Below are 22,578 nucleotides of genomic sequence, written 5' to 3' on the forward strand. Positions count from 1 at the left end.
AATTTAGAAGAGTGAGAAGGAATCTCATAGAAACTTATAAAATTCTAACAGGGTTAGACAAGGTAGATTCGGAAGGAATGTTCCCAATGGTGCGGAATTCCAGAACTAGGGATCATAGTTTGAGGATAAGAGATAAACCTTTCAGAACTGAGGTGAGGAGAAATGTCTTCACCCAGAGGATGGTGAATCGTGGAATTCACTACCACAGAAAGTAGTTGAGGCCAAAACGTTGTGTGATTTCAAGAAGAAATTAGATATAGCTCTTGGGCTAAAGGGATCAAGGGATTGGAGGGCAGGGGGTGCGGACGGGGGGAAGGGGGATCAGGATATTGATGATCAGTCATGATCAAAATGAATGGCGGAACAGTCTCGAAGGGCCGAATGGCCTACTCCTGCTTCTAGTTTCTATGTTTCTCTGTAAATAACCAGACCGCCTGATATTAGTGATGCTAACTGAGGGATGAACATTGACCAGGACACTGGGGAAAACTCTTCTGTGTGTCTTCAAAATAGTCAGAGAGTCTTAAATTACAGAAAGAGGCCTTTTGGCCCATCCTGTTTGTGCTGGCCAACAAGCACTTCTCCATTCTAACCCCATTTTCCAGCACTTGGTCCGTAGCCTTGTTTGCTGTCGTATTTCAAGAGTTCGTCTAAATGTTTCTTGAATGTTGTGAGGGTTCCTGTCTCTACCGCCCTCTCAGGCAGTGAGTTCCAGTTTCCCACCACCATCTGGTTGAAAAAACATTTCCTCAAATCCCCTCTAAATCTCCAGCGCCTTACCTTAAGTTTATGCCCCCTGGTTATTGACCCGTCTGCTAAGTGGAAAAGCATCGATGCCCCTCGTAATTTTGTACACCTCAATCAGGCCCCCCTTCAGCCTTCTCTCTGCTCCAAGGAAAACCACCCCAGCCTAACCAGCCTCTCTTCATAGCTGGAACGCTCCAGCCTAGGCAACATCCTGGTCAATCTCCTCTGCACCCCTGTCTCAGGCAACCGCATCCATGGGATCATTGGAGTCCACCTGAAAAGAAGGCAGGCCTTAGCATCTCATCTGAAGCGGATACTTGAGAATCCCTGTGGTGCAGAAGAGGCCATTCGGCCCATCGAGCCTACAGCAACAACAATCCCACTCAGGCCCTATCCCCATAACACTACATATTTACCCTACTAATCCCCCTGACACTAAGGGGCAACTCAGCATGGCCAATCCACCTAACCTGTTCATCTTTGGGCTGTAGGAGGAAACCAGAGTGTCTGGCAGAAACCCATAGACGGGGAGGATGTGCAAACTCCACACAGACAATGGCCCCAAGGCCAGAATTGAACGCGGGTCCCTGGTGCTATGATGCAGCAATGCTAACTACTGTGCCACCGTGTCGTTCCTTCCAACAGTGCAGCACTCCCGCAGCAGAGCTTTCACTATCAGATCTCCAGGGTGGGAGTCAGCTGTCTGACTTGACATGTGGGTAGTGCTCTCCCAGGGTCGTTTTGTGTTCTATACAAGGCCTGTAAGTCTGACAGAGTCGCACATCTCCCTTAGGAAGAGATTTTAGCTTGAGGCTGTACGTGTTAGATGAGGTGGAAGTGCGAGGTCCCCTGGCAGGTTGGCATGTTTAACATCAATGATCGATGATCGGTGTAAGAACCAGGGCTCAACTCTCGAACAAAAACCAGTCATTTTCTTCCCTCCAAGAGAAAAGGACAGTTAATTCCCAGAGCGATTGTCACCACGACCTCAAAAAGCTTCCAAGCTGTTAAAAGCCTTACTTCATCCTTTTACTGTTGGCCTAGCAACCAGTTCGTCCTCTAATTTGAGCGCTCCTGGAGATTTCTTAGCAACTGATTGCTTACTTAGCCTCTTCCTGTCATTTCCAAATGAGTTAATCCTTCACGGAAGCATCTGGATGATGTCCAACTGACAAACCAAAATGCAGCCCATGGGAGTTGGGCCCTCAGTCTGTTGGGTGTCTTTGAAAAGCCTGACTCTGGGGCCGTTCTACTGCAACGGAATTCCCGCCTTGTTTCCGAATCCCCCGCGTGTTGACGTGGCCACTTGTACGGCGAACACTTCCGGCAGGAAAGGCTCCATACCGGCGACGCAGTGCCAGAATATTCTGTCAGAAAGCCGGTGCAGACTCGATGGGCCGAATGGGCTTCCTTCTGCACTGCGGTGGTTCTATGATAATATTACCCCCTTGAAGAGCTTGTGTCACTTTGGGGCAAATTAGATTATCTACCCCCCTCCAACTCCCCAATTAAACCCCAGTTATGTGGAGATGCCGGCTGGGGTAGACACAGTAAGGAATCTCCCAACACCAGGTTAAAGTCCAACAGGTTTATTTGGAATCACGAGCTTTCGGAGCACTGCTCCTTCATCAGGTGAGTCCCATCACCTGATGAAGGGGCAACGCTCCTAAAGCTCGTGATTCCAAATAAACCTGTTTGGCTTTAACCTGATGTAAGCATCCTCTGGTTCTTATCTTAGACTCTTCCCCAAATGCTTTTAACACCTGGATTAGATGGATTAGTGCTATTATCACTCGACTATTCATCCAGAAACTCAACTAATGTTCTGGGGACCCGGGTTCGAATCCCACCATGGCAGACAGTGGAATTTAAATTCAATAAAAAATATCTGGAGTTAAGAATCTACTGATGATCATGAAACCATTGTCGGAAAACCTCATCTGGTTCACTAATGCCCTTTAGGGAAGGGAATCTGCCACCCTTACCCGGTCTGGCCTACATGTGACTCCAGGTCCACAGCTATGGCATTGACTCTCAACTGCCCTTCAAGGGCAATTAAGGATGGGCAATAATTGCTGGCTGGCCAGCGATATCCATGTCCCACGAATGAATGTAAACACATTACTCTTTGGGTCACTGTCCCAAATCCACAAAATGATTCACCGGCCAAGGCAGTTCCTTGACCAGAGGAAGCTGAGTGAACCCAGTGCCAGGTCATGTCTCCTTGGCTGGTGCATCGTACGTTGTGGACGTGAATCGCTGATACAGAGTTTATCTGAAATGTCATCTTGATTCCCTCAGGCAAGTCGAGATAAGCCACAGTGCACCAAATAATCAAATAAGGAAGTAATTGTTGCAGCGGCTGTCACTGCAGTTTTGTGGGGCTTGTGATCACGTTGTCCACTCTGAACGTGTTTGGCACCAGTCCTGTGAGCGAACAGTGTGACGGGGGGGGTGCTGGGGGAGGGGGGGTGCGGGGAGTGGGGGAGGTGGTGCACTGTCGGATTCTATGATGTGGATTTTAAGCCATTTCATTTTCAGTTTCCACCGTCCCCGCAGTGGACCCAGACGCCTTTTGGATTTTTTTGGATAACTCAGGCAGAAGCTCTGAAGAAGAGGCACCCGAATTTGGAAACATTAACTCAGTTTCTCTCTCTGGAGACCGGCTGAGTTTTGTTCCCACATTTTCAGTTTCCTTTTTGGATTGTTTGGCTGGCTTCGTGCAGCCTGCAAGCTTATAACTTCCTGCCACTTTCCGTGACAAAGAACAAAGTTAAAGTTTATTTATTAATGTCACAAGTAAGGCTTACGTTAACAACGCAATGAAGTTACTGTGAAAATCCCCTAGTCGCCACACTCCGGCGCCTGTTGGGGTACGCCGAGGGAGAATTTAGCACGGCCAATGCATCTAACCAGCGCGTCTTTCAGACTGTGGGATGAAACTGGAGCACCTGAGGAAACCCACGCAGACACAGGAAGAATGTGCAGACTCCGCACAGACAGTGACCCAAGCTGGGAATCGAACCCAGGTCCCACCATACAGCACAGGAAGAGGCCTTTGAGCCTGTGCCGGTCAAAATGCCCCAACTAAGCTAAGAAAAACCTTCTGCCTTTACTTTGTCCGTATCCCTCTACTCCTTCTCTAGTCATGTACCCCATCCAGTTGCCATTTAAATGTTGCTAATGTGCCTCCTTCCCCTGCCTCCTCTGGCAGCGCGGTCCCCTCACCCACCGCTCACTGCGTGAAAAACTTCTCCCGCACATCTCCCTGAAACTTCCCGCTCTCACCTCGAACCTGTGTCCCCTGGTAATTGACACTTCCACCCTGGGAAAAAGCCTCTGACTATCCACCCGCCCGTCTCGGCCTCTCGTAATCAACAGTGGAACTGTAAAAAACCAAACACGTACAAATACACTGCTGCAACTAAAACAACAACAACTTATATTGATATAGCAGCTTTAACATAACAAGGTGCCCAAAACATGTCACCAGAACAAAGATGATACTGAGCCACATCTGGAGATGCTTAGTCAGGTGACCAGTAGCTTGGTCAGGTGACCAGTAGCTTGGTCCGGTGACCAGTAGCTTGGTCAGGTGACCAGTAGCTTAGTCAGGTGACCAGTAGCTTGGTCAGGTGACCAGTAGCTTGGTCCGGTGACCAGTAGCTTGGTCAGGTGACCAGTAGCTTGGTCCAGTGACCAGTAGCTTGGTCAGGTGACCAATAGCTTGGTCCGGTGACCAGTAGCTTGGTCAGGTGACCAGTAGCTTGGTCCGGTGACCAATAGCTTGGTCCGGTGACCAGTAGCTTGGTCAGGTGACCAATAGCTTGGTCCGGTGACCAGTAGCTTGGTCCGGTGACCAGTAGCTTGGTCAGGTGACCAGTAGCTTGGTCAGGTGACCAGTAGCTTGGTCCAGTGACCAGTAGCTTGGTCAGGTGACCAATAGCTTGGTCCGGTGACCAGTAGCTTGGTCAGGTGACCAATAGCTTGGTCAAAGAGGTCAGTTTGAAGGAGAATCTTAAAGGGGGACAGTGAGTTAGAGCGGTTTAGGGAAGGAATTCCAGAACTTAGGGCATAAACACCCAAAAGCATGTCCACCAGTGATGGAGTGGTTACAATCTGTGATGCTCCAAAGGTCCGAATTGGACTTGTGCAGATATGTAGCAGGGTGGTAGAGGAGATTAATGTTTATTTATTAGTGTTACAAATAGGCTTACTGATTAACATTGCAGTGAAGTTACTGTGAAAAGCAACCAATGGAAACCCATGCAGACACGGGGAGGATGCGCACACTCTGCACAGACAGTGATCCAAGCCAGGAATCAAACCCAGGTCCCTGGCGCTGGAATGCACATTCTGAGAGTGTGGTGCAAACAGATTCACACAGCGAGTGGTTGGGATAGGGAATGCACTGTCTGAGAGTGTGGTGGAGATAGATTCACACAGCGAGTGGTTAGGATTGGGAGTGCACTGTCTGAGAGTGTGGTGGAGACAGATTCACACAACGAGTGGTTAGGACCTGGAATGCACTGTCTGAGAGTGTGGTGGAGACAGATTCACACAGCGAGTGGTTAGGATCTGGAATGCACTGTCTGAGAGTGTGGTGGAGACAGATGCACACAGCGAGTGGTTAGGATCTGGAATGTACTGTCGGAGAGTGTGGTGGAGACAGATTCACACAGCGAGTGGTTAGAATCTGGAATGCACTGTCTGAGAGTGTGGCGGAGACAGATTCACACAGCGAGTGGTTAGGATCTGGAATGTACTGTCGGAGAGTGTAGTGGAGACAGATTCACACAGTGAGTGGTTAGAATCTGGAATGCACTGTCTGAGAGTGCGGTGGAGACAGATTCAGTTGCAGCATTCAAACTGGATTATCTAATTTGAAAATCTGCTTGGCTAAAGAGAGTGTAATCAGTTGAAATGCTCCTTTAAGGTTTTTTCATTTGTTAATCACAAGTAGGTTTACATTCACACAGTGGTGAAGTTGCTGTAAAAATCCCCTAGTTGCCACACTCTGGCTCCTGTTCAGGTACACTAAGGAAAAATTTACCATGGCCAATGCACCTCACCAGCACGTCTTTCAGACAGTGGGAGAAGACCGGAGCACCCAGAGGAAACTCACACAGACACAGAGAGAATGTGCAAACAGACAATGACCGAAGCCAGGAATCGAACCCGGGTCCTTGGCGCTGTGAGGCAGCACTGTGCCACCGTGCTTTAGAGAAGCAACACGAATGTGGAGGGCCACATGGTCTCCTTTTGTGTTGTAACCATTCTACAATTCTATTATTTTCTGTGTCAAGAGAGAGAGGTCCAGCCTGCAAGTGCCTGATGGAAGGCATTACGAGGTCCCACATGTGACCCCCGCGTAGCAGAATATTTCAACACAGAACAAGCATCCTGCCACATGTAGAGGGGCCTTTATCATTGATGAAAATTGCTGGTGCAAAGATAATCTCTTCATCGTTTTCCACGGCACGATAGCATCACTTATCTAAATCAGTGCTGGTTTGCAGGAAAAAGGATTAGAAAGAAATCCAATCGGATCTTTCAGCGGAACCCATGAATCGGAAGCTAAAATCTGGAGCAGTTTGTTTCCTGATTGAATTAGAGTTCTGTAAATCTTTCTTCCCAGCTGTGTTTCTATCGTGCAGCCATGATTTACAATTTCACAAGAGGCTGGGGATCTGATCATCAGAGAAAATTTTTATCATAGAATCTTGGCGGTGCAGGAAACCATTCGGCCCATCGAGTCTGTACCGACTTTCTGACAAAGTATCTTACCCAGACCCTCTCCCCCACCCTATCTGAGTAACCCATAATTTAGCATGGCTAATCCACCTAACCTATACATTTGGGATACTAAGGGGCAATTTAGCATGGCCAATCCACCTAGCCTACGCATCTTTGGACACTAAGGGGCAATTTAGCATGGTCAATCCGCCTAACCTATACATCTTTGGACACTAGGGTCAATTTAGCATGGCCGATCCAACTAAACTGCACATCTTTGGACACTAAGGGGCAATTTAGCATGACCAATCCACCTAACTAAGCACCTTGGGACTAAGGGGCAATTTAGCATGGCTGATCCACCTAACCTTGGGATGCTAAGGAGCAATTTAACATGGCCAATCCACCTAACCTACGCATCTTTGGACACTAAGGGGCAATTTAGCATGGCCAATCCACCTAACCTACGCATCTTTGGACAGTAAGGGGCAATTTAGCATGGCCAATCCACCTAACCTACGCATCTTTGGACACTAAGGGGCAATTTAGCATGGCCAATCCACCTGACCTACGCATCTTTGGACACTAAGGGGCAATTTAGCATGGCCAATCCACCTAACTACGCACTTTGGGACTAAGGGGCAATTTAGCATGGCCAATCCACCTAACTACGCACTTTGGGACTAAGGGGCAATTTAGCATGGCTGATCCACCTAACTTACAATTCTTGGGACACCAAGGGACAATTTCACATAGCCAATCCACCTAACCATCACATCATTGGACACTAAGGGGCAATTTAACATGCCTGGTCCACCCTACCACATGTTTGGACTGCGGGAGGAAACCGGAGCATCCAGAGGAAACCCATACGAACACGGGGAGAACGTGCAAACTCCACCCAGACAGTGACCCAAGGTTGGAATCGAACCCGGGTCCTTGGCGCTGTGAGGCAGCAGCGCTAACCAGCGTGCCACCGTGCCACACATGGGCACAAAGACTTTGAGACATCCGGAAGCTTTAAGCAATTAGCTGGTTGGTATTTCCAGCAAAAGGCATCCTCCGGAAAGGATTGCATGCGACCTGTAAACTAATGGAGCAGCGGGTGATTGATAGAGTGCTCTTGCATCAAGCATACAACGTGCATTTTATTTGAATAGATGTGGACCGTGCTGTTTGATTTGTACCTTGTTCCGTGCTGCAAAAGACCCCCAAGCAGGATTGCTACTGAAATAGCATTTGAAATTCAAATATTATAGCAACAGAATGAAAAGGAAAGGCAAATACCCACTTAGCGACTGCCGCTGGTTTCTCTGAACAAACAGGCTGGTGAAGCCTGCAGAGGAGCTGGGTAGTAAGTAACACGACGGGATTTGTTGGGCTTTGGCCAAAGCTCAGTCAGAGCCTTGCGCTGCCCCTGTGACAAGTTCGCTGTCATAATGATGCTGAGTCAGCCAACATTCGAGTGACTCCCCTCGCCCGAGAGGGAGACTTTTCCCTGACATTCGGAATGTCAGGATGGGAATAGCTATTTGCAAACTGTCGAACAACATCACATTGCAGATGATAAGGAGAAAATCTTCAGGTAGGGAGGGTGGGAGTTGAGGGGGGGGGTTGGTTTGCGGGGGGGTGGTGGGAGGCGGTGGGAGAAGTGCCTTTTTCTTTAAATATCTATAGGAAAAATCCTACAGGAAGGATGCTATTAAACTGGAAAGGGTGCAAAAAAATATATTAGCAAGGACGTTACTGGGACTGGAAGGTTTGTAAGGAATTGCAACTAACCATTAAGTGAATTATAAGGAGAGGCTGGGAAGGCTGGGACCTTTTTTCCACTGGAGCGTTAAGAGTATGAGGGGTGATCTTATAGAGGCTTACAAAATCGCGGGGGGCTTGGGTAAGGTGAATAGCTGAGGCCTTTTCCCCAGGGTAGGGGGGACTTCCCAATACTAGAGGGTGTAGGTGAGAGGGGAAAAGGGAACCTGAGGGGCAAACTCTTCACAAAGAGGATGGTGAGTGTATGGAATGAGCTGCCAGAGGAGGCGGTAGAGGAATAATTGGACAGGTACATGGATGGGAAAGGTTTTGAGGGATATGCAGACAAGTGGGACTGGCTCAGATTCGGAAGCTCGGTCAGTATGGACAAGTTGGGCCAAAGGGCCTGTTTCCGTGCTCCGTGACCCTGCCTGACGGGACTGAGTGAGATTTAAAGATCTTTTCTGTACATGCTCTGCCTCATGTACCCGGGTCTGTTGTTGTAACAGACAACAGTCTCACTGCTGTAATTGTGCTGGAGGCTTAGCGGATTTCATTAAGCTCTGCCGATGCTAATCTCTCTCGGACTCTCTGCCGGTTAGCTATAGAACTGGCCAACTTGCGGCCGATGCTCGCTTTGCAAAACTGGCCACTGCGTCCAGCAGCTGGAGGGGGCAGCAAGTGTGAGTGCAGCATTTTCATTCACAGCGAGATTACACATTAACCCCCTGCTGAAACCACCATTGTAAAAGTTTTGCCGGTCATCTCTTTATCTCCGCCCCTCTGTGAAATTCAGTTTCTTTCAAACTGTCCTAACCTACACAGGGATATTTCAATGTCCGTTGCAGCTCAGTAAGCTGCTTAATACAAAATGGAAAGCATCTTCCCTTTTAAGGTGCAGAGCCATCCCACTGGCACTGTGTTGGTTTCCTGGTTTATGTTATTATTGGAACATTTGTTTTCTTCTCTTCATCAGAACTCTCGGCGTCCGGCTCATAGTGCAGAGAAGGCCCTTCGGCCCATCGAGTCTGCACTGACTCTCCCAACAGAGCATATTACCCAGGCTCTAACCCTGCAACTCCACATATCAAAGGATAATAGAATCTTACAGTGAAGAAGAGGCCCTTTGGCCCATCCAGTCAGCACCCACCCATAAGAAACACCTGAACTCCCACCTAATCCTATCTGCCAGCACTTGGCCAATAGCCTTGAATGCTATGGCGTGCCAACTACTTTGTAAAGGATGTGAGGCATCCCACCTCCATCACCCTCCTAGATAGCGCATTCCAGACTGTCACCATCCCCCTGAGTAAAAAAAAAAGTTTCCTCACATCTTCCTTCAACATCCTGTCCCTCACCTGGAACCTCTGCCCCCCCTCCCCCCCAAGACTGACCCTTCAACTAAGGGGAACAACTGCTCCTTATCCACTCTGTCCACGTCCCTCATAATCTTGTACACCTCGCTCGGGTCACCCCTCAGTCTTCCCAAGCTTATCCAACCTCTCTTCATAACTTATATGTTCCATCCCAAGGCAGCATCCTGGTGATTTATTTGGTTTTTTTTGATTTGATTTATTATTGTCACATGTATTAGTATACAGTGAAAAGTATTGTTTCCTGCGCACTATACGGACAAAGCATACCGCTCATAGAGAAGGAAACAATGCAGTGTGGAATGTAGTGTTACAGTCATAGCTAGAGAAAGAACATAAGAACATAAGAACATAAGAAATAGGAGCAGGAGTAGGCCATCTAGCCCTTCGAGCCTGCCCCGCCATTCAATAAGATCATGGCTGATCTGTCGCTGCTCAGTTCCACTTTCCCGCTTTCTCCCCATAACCCTTAATCCCCTCTCTTATCAAAAACCCATCAACCCGCGTCTTAAAAATATTTAGCGAGGTAGCCTCCACCACTTCAACGGGCAGAGAATTCCAGAGATTCACCACCCTTTGAGTGAAGAAGTTTCTCCTCAACTCCGTTCTAAACCACCCCCCTTTTATCTTGAGGCTGTGCCCCCTAGTCCTACTGTCTTTTTTGAGCGGGAAGAGTCTCTCCACTTCTATCCTATCCATCCCATTCATCATCTTATACGTCTCAATGAGATCTCCCCTCATTCTTCTAAACTCTAACGAGTACAAGCCCAGTTTATTCAGCCTCTCCTCATAGCTCAACCCCCTCAACTCCAGTATCAGCCTAGTAAACCTCCTCTGCACTCCCTCCAAGGCCAAAATATCTTTGCGCAGGTGCGGCGCCCAAAACTGCACACAGTACTCCAGCTGCGGCCTCACCAATGCCCTATACAGCTGCAGCAAGACCTCCCTACTTTTATATTCAATCCCCTTCGCTATGAAGGCCAGCATCCCATTCGCCTTCCTGACCACCTGCTGCACCTGCAAGCTGGGTTTTTGCGACTCATGCACAAGGACCCCGAGGTCCCTCTGCACCGTCGCATGCTGCAGTTTTTCGCCCCGTAAGTAATAGTCCTTCCTACCATTATTCCTACCAAAGTGGACCAAGATCAACTTAATGCAAGGTAGGTCCGTTCAAAAGTCTGACAGCAGCAGGAAAGAAGCTGTTCTTGAATCAGTTGGTACGTGGCCTCAGTCTTTTGTATCTTTTTCCTGACAGAAGAAGGTGGAAGAGAAAATATTGAGGGTACTTGGAGTCCTTAATTACGCTAGCTGCTTTTCCGAGGCAGTGTAGACAGAGTCAATGGATGGGAGGCTGGTTTGCGTGATGGATTGGGCTACATTCACAGCCTTTTGTAGTTCCTTGGGTCTTGGGCAGAGCAGGAGACATGCTAAGCTGTGATAGAACCAGAAAGAATGCTTTCTATGGTGCATCTGTAAACATTGCTGTGAGCTATAGCTGACATGCCAAATTTCCTTCGTCTCCTGAGAAAGTAGAGGCGTTGGTAAATCTTGGGACACTGAAGGGCAATTTAGCAGTATCAACCCACTTAACCTGCACAACTTTGGACTGTGGGAGGAAACCGAAGCACCCGGAGGAAACCCACGCAGACACCAGGAAGATGTGCAAAGACAGTCACCCGAAGCTGGAATCAAACCTGGGACCCTGGCGCTGTGAGGCAGCAGTACTAACCACTGTGCCACCATGCCACCCCTCATGGTCACACTCTCACCTCTGAGGCTGTAGCCCTGGGCTACGAGCCCCACATTTGAGGCTGTAGGGCTTAATCCAGGTTGATGCCCCCAGTGCAGTGCTGAGGGAGTGCTACACTGTCAGGCGATGTTATCTTTTGGGTTGGACGCTAAAACAAGACCCCATCTGTCCTCATCAGTAAAATATCCCTTGGCCCTATTTGCAGGGGGGTGGGGGGCAGGGGAACTTCAGTGTGTGGGAGACATACATCCCATAATCCAACATTCATGACATGGACCATCAGGCCATTAATCTGTCCATGGGAGCTTGCTGTGCACAAAATGGCTGCCACATTTCCTCATGTTACAACAGCAACTGCACCTTGAAAGTATTTAATTGGCTGTGAGGTGCCCTTTTCTTCCATGTTTTGTTTTGTCCCTGGAGTTGCCTGCTTTGCGTAACCGTTCCTGTTAGAAAAACACATCGGGTAGAATGTTCTCCGAAGGGGGGGGTTTTCTTGCCCGTCTTTTTCAGTGAGGTAACAGAGGTTGGAATATGAACCTTGCCCATAGGGATTTGGAGTCTCAGCATGCCTGTGAGGTTGGCTGCTGAGCTCTAGGGGCGCCATTGCACCTGCGTACTGTGTACACAGTATACTGCGAGATTTGTGACCCCTCTGTTCTCCCCCCAGATCGCCACCCTGGCCGATTGCCCTCATCCCTGATGGCTGCCCCATCCGAGTACACTCCCTCCGATCGCTGCCCTGAACATACCCCCCCACCCCTCGATTGCACCCCCCACAATTGCTGCCCAGCCAGTCAGTCATCCCCCACACCACTCACCTCGTGTCCTGTGCCTGCCCCAATCAGGCCCTGCCTCCCATCAGGCCCTGTCCCTCTAGGCACTGGTTGGTGCCTGGTGGGCGGTGTCAGGATGCCAGGCTGGCAGTGCTCATGTGCACTGTCCAGCCCTGCCCCCAACCACCCAGGGGGAATTTCTTGGATCTCACTGACATCGTGTGGATCTTGCCCAGGAGAAGTTTCCTGAGAACTGCCGTGGTGTACGCTGGAACATAGCACTGCTGCCTCACAGCACCAGGGACCCGGGTTCGATTCCCAGTTTGGGTCATTGTCTGTGTGGAGTTTGCACATTCTCCCCGTGTCTTTGGATGCTCCGGTTTCCCACAGTCCAAAGATATGCTGGTTAAATGGATTGAGCATGCTAAATTGACCCTTAGTTTCAAGGGAACCAGCTAGGATAAATGTATGGGGATAGGGGCCTGGGTGGGATTGTGGTTGGTGCAGACTTGATGGGCTGAATGGCCTCCTTCTGCACTATGACCCACTTCAGATCAGCCATGATCTTATTGAATGGCGGGGCAGGCTCGAAGGGCTAGATGGCCTACTCCTGCTCCTATTTCTTGTGTTCTTATGACTCTATGATTGTATAACATGAGGAAGTCAATGAAAAGAACAGGGGGTGGGGGGTGTGTGGGGGGTGCTGAGGAATGTTTGAAGCCCTCAATCCATAATGTGTGCACCTCTAGCCCAAAGTGGTTAAAACAATGCGGCAGTGGAGAAAACTTTGTCCTTTGAAACAACAGTTTCTAATATCATATTAAAAAATTGATATAAAATCTTGACTTCAAAACCAGCATTTCATTCACCTGTTGCCTGTCTAGACTCGAGGCCACACACATTAAGCTTGATTTGACCGTTGTGACAAGTCCTCTGTTTCTGGGAATGGTGAACACCGCGGGAATATTTCTACCGTGTCCCATTAAATCCCTCACCATAGGGTCCATTCATTCCTTTGAACAGACGGAGACAGCACTGGTCAGATATTGAAATGAATTAATGGCACATGCTGTCTCTAACTCGGAGGAACCGGCCTCACAGATGTTGTTTATGAAAAGCTTTGCTTGGTTTATTAAAAAGCCTGTTTTTGCTGGCATTGTACTTTTCAAAAACGCAGTCAATTTCTCGCTAACCCAGCATGCCTTCTGAGTTTCAAAATGTAGTCAAGTTAAAACTGGGGTAGTTAATTTTTTTAAGCTTTGCAGAGTTAGTTACAGAGACAGAATTATCTTGAAGTAAAGTCTTTGTTTCAATGAAGCAATCCATACACAGGCTCAAGACTTGACAAAATGTTATCTGTACAAATGAAATGAAGCGGACACAACTGATGGGGAAATGAGATTGTAAACATGAGGAGCTGTTTGGGAATTAATGCTAAAGTCACCTTGGCTGCACTCCAGCCCTGCCCAAAACTGCAAGAAACTATGAAAGGTCGTGAATGTATCACACAAACCAGCCTCCCATCCATTGACTCTGTCTACACTTCCCACTGCCTCGGTAAAGCAGCCAGCATAATTAAGGACCCCACACACCCCGGACATTCTCTCTTCCACCTTCTCCTGTCAGGAAAAGGATAGAAGAGTCTGAGGACATGTACCAACCGATTCAAGAACAGCTTCTTCCCTGCTGCTGTTGAATAGACCTACGTTGCACTAAGTTGATCTTTCTCTACTCCCTAGCTATGACTGTAACCCCACGTTCTGCAGTCTCTCCTTTCCTTCTCTATGAACAGTATGCTTTAGAATCATTAAAAACCCTACAGTGCAGAAGGAGGCCATTCGGCCCATCAAGTCTGCACTGACCACAATTCCACCCAGGCCTTACCCCCATATCCCTATACATTTACCCACTAATCCCTTTAACCTACACATCTCAGGACACTAAGGGGCAATTTTAGCATGGCCAATCAATCTAACCCACACATCTTTGGACTGTGGGAGGAAACCAGAATACCCAGAGGGAGCCCACGCAGACACAGGGAGAATGTGCAAACTTCACACAGACAATGACCCAAGCCAGGAATCAAACCCAGGACCCTGGAGCTGTGAAGCAGCAGTGCTAACCACTGTGCTACCGTGCCACTCTGTGGGCAGAGTGCACAAGAGACAATACTTTTCACTGTATGCTATACATTTAACAATAATAAATCAAATCAAATAGTTTTGGGACATCAGTCACTACTGGGGCCTGACACCTCTTTCTACAGATGGTAACCAAATACTTTTCTGACTTGCGGACAGGGCCATATAAACTGGATTGTGTATTACTGGGTCAGTTAATGCATTCGATTCTCACCATCCGTTGCTGAGTTGCAGCAGACTAATTTGAGCTGTTTGTGTTTGCTTTCTCCAGACTGCAAGTATACCTGTCACACACACTGTCGACACTTAGTGCAACTGGACTGCCAATACAACAATAAACCGGTGGACCCTACGTCCCAATCGGGTAACATGGTGCAGCCACCCCTCGGAAGTGGAGAGGTACAATTTTTGTTCATTTGTTTTCAGTTAGAATTGAATGTACAAGGTTCCAGTGCGCCTCTTACCTCAAGCGCCTTCTCTCCTGTCGGAGGAAGACATCATCGAACGTACCGCAGCCATAAACCATCAAGTCCTGGGTTCTGTTTCTTTGCTCTACCTCATCGTGTTTTCAACTGTCTGGTTGGGTGGCACAGTGGTTGGCACTGCTGCCTCACGGTGCCAGGAACCTGGGTTTGATTCCAGCCTCGGCCTCTGTGGAGTCTGCACGTTCTCCCCGTGTCTGCGTGGGTTTCCTCCGAGTGCACCAGTTTCCTCCCACAGTCCGAAAGACGTGCTGGTTGGGTGTATAGGCCATGCTAAATTCTCCCTCAGTGTAACCAAACAAGTGGTGGAGTGTGGCAACGAGGGGGCTTTCGCAGTAACTTCACTGCAGCGTTAATGTAAGCCTAATTGTGACACTAATAAATAAATTTTAAAACTGGTTCTTTACAGTTTCTCCCCACCATTTCTTCCCCTATATTCAGCTTATCTCAATCACGTTGTCCCACCAAATTCCTGTTCACAATCTTCCTATTTGCCCCACACTACACCCTGCACTTCCTTCACTCCAGTTCTCTCCACAACCCCACTGCTCCCTATTTCCTAAGAGACAATATCAAGAATTTTATCCTTGTTTCGTCAATCCTAAATGGCCCTGGAGCATGGCAATCTTGTGAGCTGTTCCCAACACATCTTCGAATTCGATCTCTTACCCTCATTCCGTGCTTCTAAAACTTTATTCTAACTCTTTTAAACTCTCTAACAATCCTTTAATTCAATCTCTTGCAGATTTGGTGACTTTTGAATAGATTTACCTTGCATTAAGTTTTTCGCTACACCCTAGTTATGACTGTAACACTACACTCTGCACTCTCCCCTTTCCTTCTCTATGAACGGTATGCTTTGTCTGTATAGCGCTCAAGAAACAATACTTTTTACTGTATGTTAGTACATGTGACAATAATAAATCAAATCTAATCAAAGCACCCCATAACTGTTCAGGGCTCATTAGTTACATTTTTGAAAAACGTTGTCCAAAATCTTCCAGTCCCGCCCGCAGTGGGAATCATTGTGGGCAGGACAGGGATTTTGACGGATAAGCTTTAAAGTTTATTTATTAGTGTCATAAGTAGGCTTACGTTACACTGCAATGAAGTTACTGTGAAAATCCCCTAGTCGGCACACTACAGCGGCTGTTTGCGTACACTGAGGGAGAATTTGGCATAGCCAACCAGCAGGTCCTTCAGGCTGTGGGAGGAAACTGAAGCACCCGGAGGAAACCCACACAGACGCGGGGAGAATGTGCAGACTCCACACAGACCGTGACCCAAGCCTGGAATTGAACCCGGGTCCCTGGCACTGTGAGGCCGCAGTGCTAACCACAGTGCCACCGTGGTGCTCATGGACCTCAGGCGGGAATTTACAGTCCCAGGGACGGTGGGACGAGAAAACCCTGGAATTCTCTGCCCGTTGAAGTGGTGGAGGCTGCCTCGCTAAATATTTTTAAGACGCGGGTTGATGGGTTTTTGATAAGAGAGGGGATTAAGGGTTATGGGGAGAGGGCGGGAAAGTGGAACTGAGCAGCGACAGATCAGCCATGATCTTATCGAATGGCGGGGCAGGCTCGAAGGGCTAGATGGCCTACTCCTGCTCCTAATTCTTATGTTCTTATGTAAAACCCTGGTCATAATCTCCATTGTGATATAGGCAAACGCTGCCAGCTAATTTGTGCACGCTATCATCCCACGCGCAGTGATTCATTTTGTTTGATGGTGTTCGCTGATGAATAAAGTACTGGCAAAGAAAACAAGACAACTTTCATGGTCCGTGTCAAAACAGTGACATGGAACCTGTTATGTCTGGCTGAGTCAATGGACTAGACCTCAGTTTAATGTCTCGTGTTGTAGAGGGATGGGTTAGTGGTTATCTTAATTAGACAATGACGTTATTGATAATGTTAGTGATATCAGCGTCAGATGATCAAGAATCCCCAAGGGAACAAGACGCAGAACAATCCAACAACTTGTCCTGGTCCCTCCACACCGATGCTGCAGTTAAGAAAGCCCACCAACACCAACCTTTCTTAACAGGCTAAGGAAATTTGGCATATCTGCTACCACTCTCACCACTGGACCACAAAAAGTAGAGGTGGGCTTTCTGAACTATAGCGTTGGCATGGAGGGACCAGGACAGGTTGTTCAGACGCCTAGAAACTTGAATCTTTCGACCATTTCCTCTTTGTCCCTGCTGACGTAGACAGGGGCATGTCCTCCACAACGCTTTCTGAAGTCGATGACAATCTCCTTCGTTTTGTTGACATTGAGGGAGAATGAGTAAAATATAATGAATAAAAGAATGTATGGGTTGGTGAGTGGGAACTTGGGAATCAGTTGTTTTGGTCTCTCTGGAGGACAAGTAATTGTGTCTAAAATTATGAAAGCGAGGTCATTTCTTCACCATGTGTTTTGAGGGTTAAACTCCAATATACAAGGTCCTCAAAACAAAGGTAATTGCATTAAGAACCAGAAGGTGGCAGAACATTCTGGAATCTGGCCACAGCAGGGAACTCAAGTAACAACACGCTGCTGTGGAGTTTAAAACCTATTTTCCTCGACTCACTTCTTTCGGTTAAGATGAAGAATAGCTGCATTTCAGTCATAATCTCATGTTATCTGCAAAGTCAGATCCAATAATTCTCCATCCTTTGAAGATCTTGAAAGCAGTGAGGCCTAACTGGGCCCAATCCAGACATTTAAAGTTTACTTATTAGTCACAAGTAGTTTTTACATTAACACTGCAATGAAGTTACTGTGAAATTCCCCTAGTTGCCACACTCCGGCGCCTGTTCGGGTCAATGCGCCTAACCGGCACGTCTTTCCGAATGTGGGAGGAAACCCACGCAGACACGGGGAGAATGTGCAAACTCCGCACGGACGGTGACCCACGCAGGGAATCGAACCCGGGTCCCTGGCGCTGTGGGGCAACAGTGCTAATCACTGTGCCACTGTGCCAACATTTTTTCACGAAACAATGTACCAAAGCCATCTAAATATTATTGGTACATAGGAACAAGAGTAGGCCATTCAGCCCTTCAAAGCTGCTCCATCATTCGATATCTGTGGCGGCGTGGTGGCACAGTGGTTAGCATTGCTGCCTGGCAGCGCCAGGGGGTCCCAGATTCAATTCCAGCCTTGGGTGACTGTCTGTGTGGAGTTTGCACGTTCTCCCCATGTCTGCGTGGGTTTCCGCCAAGTGCTCCAATTTCCTTCCACATTCTAAAGATGTGTGGGTTAGGTTGATTGGCCAGGCTAAATTGCCCCTTGGTGTCAGGGGGATTAGCAGGGTAAATGTGTGGGGTTGTGGGGATGGGGCCTGGGTGGTCGGTGCAGACTTAATGGGCTGAATGGCCTCCTTCCGTACCAAAGGGACCTCTGTGATTATCATGGCTGATCATCCTATTCTTGGGGTGCCACCTTGAGCCCGTAATCGCGGATCCCACCAGCGAGGCCGCGATCTTGGATCTCCCCGCCCTTTGCTGGTGAGGTCATCAAGTTCAAGGCCATAATGAACCTGCTTTACATGAATTTCAATATGTTTTAATATCATTAACCCACTTCCCTTGTCGGTTGTGTACCCCGTGCTGGATACTGACACCGTGTCAAGGTGACGTCACGTCGACATGGTTACAACAGGTTTACCCAGAAAAAGGTAAGTTTTGTTTGTTTATTAGAGTCACAAGTAGGCTTACATTAACACTGCAATGAAGTTACTGTGAGAATCAGTGTAACCTGGGGGAGAGTGACATAGGCAGACAGTGTCCTTGCAATGGGCCTGGCATTGCCCCTTGGCACAGGCTGGAACTGCCAGGGTGGCATCATTTGATTTGATTTGTTATTGTCACATGTATTAGTATACAGTGAAAAGTATTGTTTCTTGCATGCATACAGATGAAGCATACCATTCATAGAGAAGGAAACAAGAGGGTGCAGAGTGTAGGGTTACAGTCATAGCTAGGGTGTAGAGAAAGATCAACTTAATACTGGATTGGTCCATTCAAGAGTCTGATGGCAGCAGGGAAGAAGCTGTTCTTGAGTCGGTTGGTAAGTGACCTCAGACTTTTGTATCTTTTTCCCGATGGAAGAAGGTGGAAAAGAGAATGTCCGGGGTGCGTGGGGTCCTTAATTATATTGGCTGCCTTTCCCTGAGTTACCGGATGGGAGGTTGGTTTGAATAATGGACTGGGGCTCGTTCATGCCTCTTTGTAATTTTTTGCAGTCTTGGTGCCAACCTGTGTCTTAGAGTGGGCGTCAGTGGGAGTCTCATGGGGACGGGTGGTGCCTGGAGCAGATGGTGAAGCAGGGAGTGCCAACAATGCCCGTTGGAGGGATGGAGGGTGCAGGGGGCGAGGCAGACGCCGGCTTCAACTTTAGGGCAGGGTGTTAAATGTTGGGGGGTGGGGGGTTGGTCGTGGGAAAAGAGACTGATGATCAGGGGGGGCGGGAGGGGAGAAGGGACAGATGATCGGGGGGGGGGGGCGGTGGGGGGAGAAGAGGCCAATGATCGGGGCGGGGGGGGGAGGGAGGGTGGGGGAGATGGAGCTGAAGTTCGGGGGTGGGGGAGGAGGGGCCAGTGATCGTGGGGGGGGGGGTGTGGGGGGGGAGGAGGGGGAGAAGGGGCTGGCGATTGGGTTGGGGTTGGGGGTAGAGAAGCACCGACATTGAGCAGGGGTGGGGAGTGGAGCCGCAGAGACCTCCACGGTGAGCTGGGGGGAGGTTCACTGAGGTTCAGATTGGGGTGCCCTTTAAAGCTGGCGCCCCGATCTCTGTGCAGCCGGGGTTTGCTGGGGTGTTGAGCCAACAAAACCCCATGGCGCCGTGAAACACGCACCCTCGATTCTTTTTGGCACAGTGTGGTAAGATCTGGAGAGAAAACCGACTGTTTTTTTGCCTAGAAACAACACCCTGCCAACTCTTGGGTAAGAGTTCCACTCCCTACCCTGTCGATATAACTAGAAAAGACTCACTCAATATGATTTCTGTGTTTGCGATTCTGTTGAAAATAGTGGCGTGATCGTCAGGGGCAGGATTTTCTGGGCACTCTTGCCCCGAAACTGGAAAATCCCACCTGAGATCAAAGGACTTTACTCAACGTGCAGTCTAACCCAAAGTTCTATTCTATAATATCCTGGCACGGTTCAACTAATATAGAATCATCGAATCCCTACAGCACAGGAGGCCATTCAGTCCATCGAGCCTGCTAAACAATAATCCCACCCAAGCCCTATCCCTACATGTTGACCCCGCTAATCCCCCTGACACTAGGGTCAATTTAGTGTGGCCAATCCACCTAACCTGCACATCTTTCGGGGCGTGGGAGGAAACTGGAGTACCCGGAGGAAACCCGTGCAGACACGGGGAGACTGTACCCAGAGAGTCACCCGTGGCAGGAACTGAACCCAGATCCCTGGCGCTGCGAGGCAGCCGTGCTAACCACTGTGCCACTGTGCTGCCCTATATGGAATATGTAATGAAGATGCAGAGATCTGTAAGACACGCTCTTTGTTTGAACGCATCGTACTGTCTTCAGGAGACGGCCCAAGAGAGCAAATCATGTGATATTGTATTACTTTGTGTTGTGACATACACCTGTATCTGATCAGCATATGAAGTGGTTAAATCCAAGCCAGTACACTATGATCATCAGCTGACTGACATGGACTTGCCAACGTAATGGCATTTAGGACTAGACGTTCCCTCACTGTTGGCATCAGTATAATGCCAGAATTGCTGCAGCTAATTTGACACAGCAAAAAAAACAGCTTCCCAAAATATTTTCCAGTGGGAATATTCCCATTTAATACTTCAACATTAACCAGACACCAATGAGAGCGCAACCTTAATAAAGCAACGCAGTGACATTCACTTTGTAATTATTAAAGTGCAGATATTATTTATTTATTAGTGTCACAAGTCGGCTTACATTAACACTGCGTTGAAGTTACGGTGAAAATCCACACTCTGGTGCCTGTTCGGGGACACTGAGGGAGAATTTAGCACGGCCAATGCACCTAACCAGCACGTCTTTTGGACAATGGGAGGAAACCGGAGCATCCGGGGGAAACCCACGCAGACACGGGGAGAATGTGCAGACTTCGCACAGACAGTGACCCGAGCCGGGAATCGAACCCGGATCCCTGACGCTGTGAGGCAGCAGTGCTAACTGCTGTGTCACCGTGCTGCCCATACTATACAATAATACAATATGATATGATTATAGATTGACATGTAACGTATCATTAAAATATAAAAATCTGTTTTTAAAATACTTTATTGAAATGTTGTTATTTTATGTACTCATCAGTCCATTACTTCATCAGAACCACTCCAGCTCATGGGCCCTGCAAGGAAGCAATGGGGGCCCAAGTTGAGGGTCCACAAAAGATTGTGAATGTAGCCCAATCCATCACGCAAACCAGCCTCCCATCCATTGACTCTGTCTACATTTCCCGCTGCCTCCGTAAAGCAGCCAGCATAATTAAGGACCCCACGCGCCCCGGACATTCTCTCTTCCACCTTTTTCTGTCGGGAAAAAGATACAAAAGTCTGAGGTCACGTACCAACCGACTCAAGGACAGCTCCTTTCCTTCTGCTGTCAGACTTTTGAATGGACCTACCTCGCATTAAGTTGATCTTTCTCTGCACCCTAGTTATGACTGTAACACCACATTCTGCACTCTCTCGCTTCTTTCCCTGTGAACAGTATGTTTTGTCTGTACGGTGTGCAAGAAACAACATTTTTCACTACGTTAGTACATGCGACAATAATAAATCAAACCAAATTGAGGTTGTTAATGATGGGACCCAGTTTGTTCTGCTGCATCATGGGTAATGGGGTTGACCTCTGATTGGCCACAGTTCGGCATTGCTGTGAGCCTTACGCTTTGGGTCTGGCATTGAGCCAAACCCGGACAGGAGGCCATGGCCTGAAGAAAGAGAGCAAGAGACGAGAAGGGCGAGTGTAGGCCTGGACGGCAGCTGGGCCTGGGTGCCACAGGGGCCTATGGTCTCTGAGAAAGGGGGCGCTCGGCCTGGGGATGGGATCTGAGCCTTTTTGCCACTTTGGTGCAATGTAGCATCACACCCGGCCTTTAATCTTTTGGCCTTTTACCTTTCTGAAATCGTGCTGTCTCTCTCTCTGAATTCTCACACGTCTGAACACCTTCCGTGTGAATGACAAGTACTCAATCATTAGGCAACTCCCTTTTGTTTGGCTACAGACATAATCAGGGGAAAGAAAACCTGCAATGCACAGAAATTTCTGGTGACCTGAGTTCCTGTTTCTCACAGTTTGGGAGGCCCTGTCTGAGATAAGCTCTGTTTGTAGTGAAATAGATGCAGAATACCTCAGATGCTGGAAATCAGAAATAAAATCAGAAGCAGGCCTCGCAGTGTCTGCGCAGAGAGGGAAACAGAGTTTTGAGTTTAACGTGACTCAACTTCAGTTCTGAATTCATCGTCAACTCGAAACATAAACATTACTCAAAAGACAACAGAGTTAGAAGGATATTCATTGCCACAGAAGGCTGTGGAGGTCAGTTCATTGGGTGTATTTGAGACAGAGATAGATTGATTTGTAAGGGGGTCAAAGATTATGGGGAAAAGGCAGGAGAATGGGGTTGTAAAACTTATCAGCCATGATGGCATGGCAGAGCAGATTTAATGGGCTGAATGGCCTAATTCTGCTCCAATATATCTCATGGTCATGTGGTCTATAAATATTGGCCAGGGAGAGTTCTGCCTTTCTATAAATAGTGCCGCAAGATATTTCACACCCAGGAAGCAATGGCCTAGTGGTATTATCGCTAG

General features: G+C 48.2%; 1 protein-coding gene across 2 annotated transcripts in view; it reads left to right on the forward strand.

Annotated features, from left to right (window-relative positions):
- rassf3 (Ras association domain family member 3) overlaps window positions 1–22,578 on the forward strand; it is a 169,747-nt gene that overhangs the window by 40,009 nt on the left and 107,160 nt on the right. Inside the window, exons 1-2 of one of the 2 annotated variants that reach the window (XM_080191301.1) lie at window positions 7,963–8,068; window positions 14,547–14,674. In XM_080191301.1, coding sequence (XP_080047427.1) covers window positions 8,002–8,068; window positions 14,547–14,674 — 195 coding nt within the window. In that variant the 5' untranslated portion in view covers window positions 7,963–8,001. Of the gene's footprint in view, window positions 1–7,962; window positions 8,069–14,546; window positions 14,675–22,578 lie in introns of those variants that run through there. The other variant, XM_080191300.1, reaches the window with a different exon arrangement.

This window comes from Carcharhinus amblyrhynchos, chromosome 6, assembly GCF_965287045.1.
Source record: "Carcharhinus amblyrhynchos chromosome 6, sCarAmb.v2.hapA, whole genome shotgun sequence".
NCBI classification, from domain to species: Eukaryota; Metazoa; Chordata; class Chondrichthyes; order Carcharhiniformes; family Carcharhinidae; genus Carcharhinus; species Carcharhinus amblyrhynchos.